This window comes from Cryptomeria japonica, chromosome 11 (genome assembly GCF_030272615.1).
Source record: "Cryptomeria japonica chromosome 11, Sugi_1.0, whole genome shotgun sequence".
NCBI classification, from domain to species: domain Eukaryota; kingdom Viridiplantae; phylum Streptophyta; class Pinopsida; order Cupressales; family Cupressaceae; genus Cryptomeria; species Cryptomeria japonica.
Genome location: NC_081415.1, coordinates 362143919 through 362151396, shown reverse-complemented (window position 1 = coordinate 362151396; position 7478 = coordinate 362143919). Strand labels below are relative to the sequence as shown.

The 7478-nt window shown below is 28.9% G+C and overlaps 1 protein-coding gene across 4 annotated transcripts; it reads right to left on the bottom strand.

The window, feature by feature from the left end:
* Positions 1-4199: 4199 nt before the first annotated feature.
* Positions 4200-6214, bottom strand: LOC131040189 (large ribosomal subunit protein eL43z-like). Of its 4 annotated transcripts, none has more exons than XM_057973057.2 (5): positions 5866-6214; positions 5634-5673; positions 5393-5481; positions 5118-5200; positions 4200-4373 (listed from the first exon to the last, which is right to left on the bottom strand). In XM_057973057.2, exons 1-5 carry the CDS (start codon positions 5953-5955, stop codon positions 4367-4369), a joined length of 309 nt encoding a protein of 102 aa, XP_057829040.1. In that variant the 5' UTR covers positions 5956-6214; the 3' UTR covers positions 4200-4366. The 4 variants fall into 4 exon arrangements, with proteins under 4 accessions (XP_057829040.1, XP_057829039.1, XP_057829037.1 ...); XM_057973056.2 differs by lacking the exon at positions 4200-4373 and adding an exon at positions 4380-4588; XM_057973054.2 differs by lacking the exon at positions 4200-4373 and adding an exon at positions 4600-4825.
* Between the last annotated feature and the right edge of the window lie 1264 nt (positions 6215-7478).

Sequence of the window (7478 nt, the reverse complement as noted above, 5' to 3'; positions counted from 1 at the left end):
CAGAAGAGTGCCCAAAGTTCGACCAATGTGCTCTAAACAAGGGTTGCTCCAATATTCAAAAGGGAGATTAAATAGACGGACCCATAAGGGTTTATCATATATCGCCAACTGAGAAGGATCGATAATTGAAGACCAGGGCTACAAATATAATGGATGGCTATCCAAGAACCAGTTTTGAGAGCATAGTATCCTATCTTTCTCCTCTGCCTCTGCAAAGACTGCAACAAATAAACTTTTCGACAGGAATTTAATGATGACATGCTTAACCCAATGCTCATCTGCCCAAGACCTAATTGATTTTCTGAGAAATTTAGGGCCAACGACTCTCCCAATTCTCCTCATGTTTGGAGATAACATTCTCCTCCCAATCCACATCAAACACTTTCCATTTTGCATCTCTCGGTTTGTCTGTGTCACCACACGATTTTCCCTTATATCTGTATTCCGGATTGAAACTAGTCACCCGTCTAGCCTCGCGACCAGTCCTTCCTCGCGAACCTGCCCTTCCTCGCGCACATGCCCTTCCTCGCGAACCTACTTCTCTCTACGCTCCATTTTATATATATATATATATATATTAAGTTTATATTGTTAACATATAAATCTAATATATTAATAATTAATTGTAATAAAAATCTTTTAATTATAAATTTTAAATTTAAAGACTTTGATATTTTATTCTTATTTATTTATTTTAATAATAATAATTATTATATTATAATCTAATAAATGAGTGATATTATGATCATATGAAAATTTTCATAATATTATTATTTAAGTTTTAAAAATATATATAGATAAATAATAGTATTTTTTTATAAATATTATTTTATAAAAAAACATATTAATTATCATAATTATTCATATATATATATATATATATGAAGTTAAATAAATAATTTTGAATTCACATGTTATTTTTTTAATAAGTATAATTTTACTTTTAGCATTTTAACTATAGCTTTTTACTTGTAGCTTTTATAAACTAAAATTTATTTGAAAAGAATTCAATATAGTTTATTTTGTTCTTTAATATTTCTTTTGTAAAGTACCATTTTTTAAAATTTAATTTAATTAACATTTTAACTAACAAAATCATATGATAGCTATAGGATAACAAAAAATATAGGTATAGAATAACCAAAACAAAAGTAATTAAATTTCTAATGTAATATATATTTGTTGTATGTATAAATATTATATGTTATGGTAAATTATTAAATATCATTTTAACTTTAATTTTTTACTTGTCTCTTTTATATATTAAAATTTATCCGAAAAGAATTCAATATAGTTTATTTTTATTTTTACTTATTTTTTTGAAATACAATTTTTAAAATTTATCATAATAATATTATTGTTTGTTTAGTTTTAGAAATAATTTATTTTAATTTCTATTTTTTATTTCTCATTTATTAATTTTTAGATTTTTTTTAAGTTTATATTATTAAAATAATAAATCTAATATATTAATAATTAATTGTAATAAAAATCTTTTAATTATAAATTTTAAATTTAAAGACTTTAAAATTTTATTCTTATTTATTTATTTTAATAATAATTATTATTATATTATAATATACAAATGAGTGATAAATTTTCATAATAATATTATTTAAGTTTTAAAAATATATATAGATAAATAATAGTATTTTTTTATAAATATAATTATTTTCTAAAAATATATATTAATTATCATAATTATTCATATATATATATATATATATGAAGTTAAATAAACAATTTTGAATTGACATGTTATTTTTTAAAAAAGTATAATTTTACTTTTAGCAGTTTAACTATAGCTTTTTACTTGTAGCTTTTATAAATTAAAATTTATTTGAAAAAAATTCAATATAGTTTATTTTGTTCTTTAATATTTTTTGTAAAATACCATTTTTAAAAATTTAATTTAATTTAATTAACATTTTAACTAACAAAATCATATGATAGCTATAGGATAACAAAAAATATAATAGGATAACAAAAAATATAGGTATAGAATAACCAAAACAAAAGTAATTAAATTGCTAATGTAATATATATTTGTTGTATGTATAAATATTATATATTATGATAAATTATTAAATAAGTATCATTTTATCTTAAATTTTTTACTTGTATCTTTTATATATTAAAATTTATCCGAAAAGAATTCAATATAGTTGATAGCTATAGGATGTGATCGAGTTTATTACATTTTATTTAAGAAGATATTTAATATCTTGATGTTCCTTACTTATTTTACTTGTAATTTCTGTGTTTTTACAGTTTGACATCAAATCAAATAGGTATGTGTATTATACTCTCTTTTCTTTGTTCATCCTATTTATTCAGTTCCTCTTCCTATATATTGTTTTCCTAATTGATTAATCGGGATGTATTGTTCCTCTTCCTATATATTGTTTTCCTAATTGATTAATCGGGATGTATTGTTTCTAGCTTTGCATTCATCCATCAGGTTACTTGACAGGTATTTTCCATGACTATTAAACTTGACTATTAAACTTTATATATGCTAAAAAAATAAATAGACCTTGGGATGTATTGTTTCTAGCTTTGCATTCATCCATCAGGTTACTTGACAGGTATTTTCCATGACTATTAAACTTTATATATGAAACTTTATATATGCTAAAAAAATAAATAGACCTTGGGATGTATTGTTTCTAGCTTTGCATTCATCCATCAGGTTACTTGACAGGTATTTTCCATGACTATTAAACTTTATATATGCTAAAAAATAAATTTCATCCATCAGGTTACTTGACAGGTATTTTCCATGACTATTAAACTTTATATATGCTAAAAAATAAATAGACCTTCTACGTTGCTGAAGTTTTAGTTTTTATGCTGAGATTAACAAACTCTATTTTCTATAATAATAAACTCTATTTTGTATTTTTACTATGTGCTTTCTGCAGAAGAGCTCCCAATTTTCTCCATTTATTTATTTATCTCTGATGTGGTAGTGAAGATTAATATTATGTCCATTATGACATGATCGGGGGCATGACAAAATTTTATAAATGTTGCATTCTTATAAAAAATCCTCAAAAGGTTTCTTGAATCCAAAGGGTATAAAGCCTACTTACCAGACCCATGAAAAGGACTTCTTAAATTTTCTTAAGAGGTATTGTTTATAAAATTTTAGAACCTTTAGTAGTTAAATGGTCCAACCAAGTATGCTTCCAGTTTTGCCACAACTTGCTAGGAATTTACTTGTAAAATTACTAGAAAAATATTTTGAAAAAATAAAATATCAGAAAAGCTAGCTCACAATTGTCCTGCCACTTGGCAAAGAAATAACTTAAGCAGGCACTCCAAACTTTCAACCTCCCTCTCCAGCACAAAGCTAAAATCGTCCCTCTTATGCAACTGTTTCTCATGCTGTGAGAATAAGTATAAATATTTCTATTTTCCAAATCTTATCACATTCTGTGGAAATTGCTTAGCCACACAAGTAGGAGCAGTAGCCCCATTCATCAACCCCCACACTTAGAACTGCCATTTTTTGGTTCAAACTTGTTTCCACTATGAATCTCCTTTCTTGTTTAACCAAAAAACTAATAGATTTTGAACTAGCCGCACACACTTTGTAAAGTTTAGAAAACCTAACTTGTCTTTCATGATATTGAATTTTCAATTTCTTATATTCAGTGAGACCTTAAATATTCTGCTTGTTTCCTTAAGAACTTGAATGTTTTATACAAAGCATTGACAAATGCTTCCAAAACACAACTTATAGTTTTGTGTTAATTTAAGGCAAATTTCCATTTGAAAAGAGAGAGACTTTTGCATTGAAAAGCTGACAAAAATACCCAAGTGGAAAAAATTGATGCTTAAAACTTTGACCTACTTATTGAGGTTCATCTAAAACTTTTGCGTTTGCATAGAGAGACCCTGAACTAATCCCTGGTTATATCAGTTTCGCATGCGGCTGGGAGTAAAATTTGTTATGTTCTGGCTAGGCAATAACATTTGTGATATTCTGTCTCATCGAATCAGCCATGAAACTTAATTAGGGTTTACACATGTTTGTTACCACCAATTAGGGTTACACATTTTTAAATATATTCACTTTTAGTGAATTATTTTACAGCAGAATCTGACAAATACAGTAATCCAACAAAACCATAAAACAGTTTGTAAACTATCAAACTAATATGTTCATCTTGTGTACAAATCTACCTGTCTACACGATCGTGAGAAAAAAGAAAAGTAAATAGGCATTATAAGAAATGAACCATTGCACTACATTATTACTTCTGGCAAGGGAATAAAAATTGTACCACTTAATTCCTGTAATAACATAGGTCGGATCATACAACGACTGCTCAACGCCATGTTTAAATTGACTACAACTTCACCATCTGTATAGACAGAAAACTTTGTTTTTGAAAACAATGACAAAATTCTAACAAAGCTAAAGAGCAAATCAATTCTTTAAACTAATTGCAGAGAACTTCGAATTCAAATCAGGGAGTTAAAGATTTTCTTATCCTCCCTCCAAAACTAGAATTTGCATTGTTTTATAGCTTGAAATACCAAATCCCTGTCCGCTGGGCACTCTCTTCCATGTTTATACCTATTGACCCAAAAATAAAAGATTGTCCCATCCTTTATCAAGTAAGAATTCACACCGTTGAACGCAAGAACAAAACGAAGAAAAATAATTGCACAGATAGCTTAGAATACAAATCAGGGACTTAAGAAGTTTTTATTCTCCTTCCAAAACTAGATGTTGCATTGTTTTATAGCTTGAAACACCACATCCATGTCCACTGTGGACGCTATCTTCCATGTATAGATAGAACGACGTTTTCTATAAACAATGACAGAATTCTAACAAAACTAAGATCAAATTAATTCTTTTAACTAATTTTAGACAACTTTCATTATGTGCAAATCTAAATTAGTATGCCCTTAAAGATACATTACCTTCAGAAATCATATAAATCCATTTTTTTTAATGGATTCAAAAGCCAATGCTAGGCAGGATTACACAACAAATTATCTAAACTATAACTACTTAAACCAGCATGTAAATGTCAAATTATTTAGAACCATTTTGATTAGTCTCTATGTGCAAAAAATGGCCTACGTTAGGTACTTACTTTAATGTGTAAGCACCACCTGCCTTAACTTTCCCACAATCCTTACATTCCCAGATCCCGACTGCTTTCCTCTTCACTGCAAACTGAAGAGTATAATCATGTTAAAGAATCAAGTCTCTTACCCAAAAGTAATTGTACAACAGTAGCATATTCAACCAAAATGAACAAAAAATAAATTTCTCCTTCCATTCAAACTATTAAATTGAAGATCCGATTTAGAGCTCGACACAAATTAATAACTAAAGCAACAGGAAAAATCATAGAGAATTATTGACCTTGCCACAGAATTCATAGAAATACTTGGAATTCTCGCTCACTTCCATCTTCTTGATCTGCTTTCTTAAACTAGCACCATACCTTGTACCTGAAATTAAGTCACACAGTAGCCCACTTCTCATTTGTTGTCCACCAAAAATAGACTTTCACCACAAATGGTCATATGTATATACATATACTCACACACATGTACAAATATACATAAATTTTATAAATACAATCATATAAAGATATACTAACCATATTTCCCAACAATGCCAACCTTCTTTGTTCGTTTTGCCTGCACCATCCAAGAAAGTGATTAGAAAGCACACAAAATCAATATTAATTAATCCAGATAAACAACAAGGCTATTCTATACAAGACTTGGAATATGTGTTAGCAGCAGCAGCAGCCTGACTCATAAGTCTCCCGTTTGATTGCCCTCAAAGTCTTTTAATGCTGCTTCCCTAAAATTTGAATTGTACCATACCTTGGAATGCAGATATTCATTCATCTGCTGGTTCTTATAAATATGTATCTCTAGCATCTCCATTTGGAAATGGCTGTTTCCATATCTCATTTTGGTGTTTAATTCCAATTTCTCCTAGTAAAGATTTTGAAAGATCTATTTCTATTAGCATTCAGGCAAAAGTGAATGATTAATTAGGTTTAGAAGTTGAAACGGTAATGAATTTCCCAATAGAGTTGCTGATTCAGGCCAAACAGGAAGATTCCTTCATCTGATACAAGTGTAAATCCTGAAGAACAAATGCTAGAATTCTGGGAAAATTTTAAAACTGAAAATCGAAATAATTTAGAAGTCGACAACATTGTCTTGGTTTTGGAACTCCTGCAGGGCCTCTTGCAAACCCAATGACCTGCTATTATCCAGAAGTGAGTTCCCCAAGAATACCAGCATCCTCCACCTTTCAGCACATGCAAACAACCTAAGTGCCAATTGTTCGCCCTAATCATCTGTCACCTATGCTCGATCAATTGATGCATGCCAAAAGTAATTTTGGACAGTAAATAGTTAACTTAGGTAAAACCTTCACAAGTTAGAATTTTCAATTTTAATTTATAGAGGATGAAATATGAATAGTTAAAAATTTAAATTTATATGTATATATAAAAAAATATGAATTAATACATTAGTTAAGTTTGTTATTAAGGTTTTAAAGTTTGATAGTAAGTATCAAAAAATATTATACAATATATAATTAATCTTTAATTATGTTATTAAATTGCACAGATAATATATTATATATGTTAAATACAAATATATATATATATATATATGTAGTATTAATAGATTAATTAATATTATAAAATATATCACTTCTTATTTCTCCCTTTCTATATATGTATCTCTATCCACTAATACATTTGGGGTCAAATTCCGACGGAGGTTTCCGACGGACAAGTAGCATTGGGGTCAAATTTGATTTTTTTTTAAAAACATGCCCATGTTCGTCGGAATTCCGTTGACATCGGGCATTTTATAAAAAAAAAAACACAACGCGTTTTCATTTTGATCGAAGCAATTCGAAGCAACCGACGACCGTCTTGCCTCCTTGCCCCCCCCGCCGGAGCGATCTCTGCACAAGCAAGGTAAGGGCAACTAATTTTTTTCTGCAATCATATTGAGACCGGTTTTTTTTTTGCGAATTAATCCATTTTGTGAATTAATCACATGCTGTGTGTATGCTACCCCATTTTGCGATTTTTGTTATTGGAGCATTTGCAACTAATTTCTGACAAAAAACCCCCTTCGATTATGCTTTGATGGATGTCCATACCTTGTTCCAAAGCTCCTATTTTGGCACACACGGGGAGGATGCTGACAAACGTTGCAGAGAAATGTTTTTAACAAAATACAACAGTTATGGATCATGAAACCCTTGAACCAATAGACACTACACATGCAAAGCTCGAAATGAGTTAATAAAATGTTTTTGAACCAAATGCTTAACAATATTTAGACACGACAGTAACGAGGATTTTTACAAAAACAACCCTTAATCATACAATAAATATACATACCAGTTTGTATATTTATCAGACACGGGCTACCAGTTACATAGTCATCCAAGAAGCAAGAAC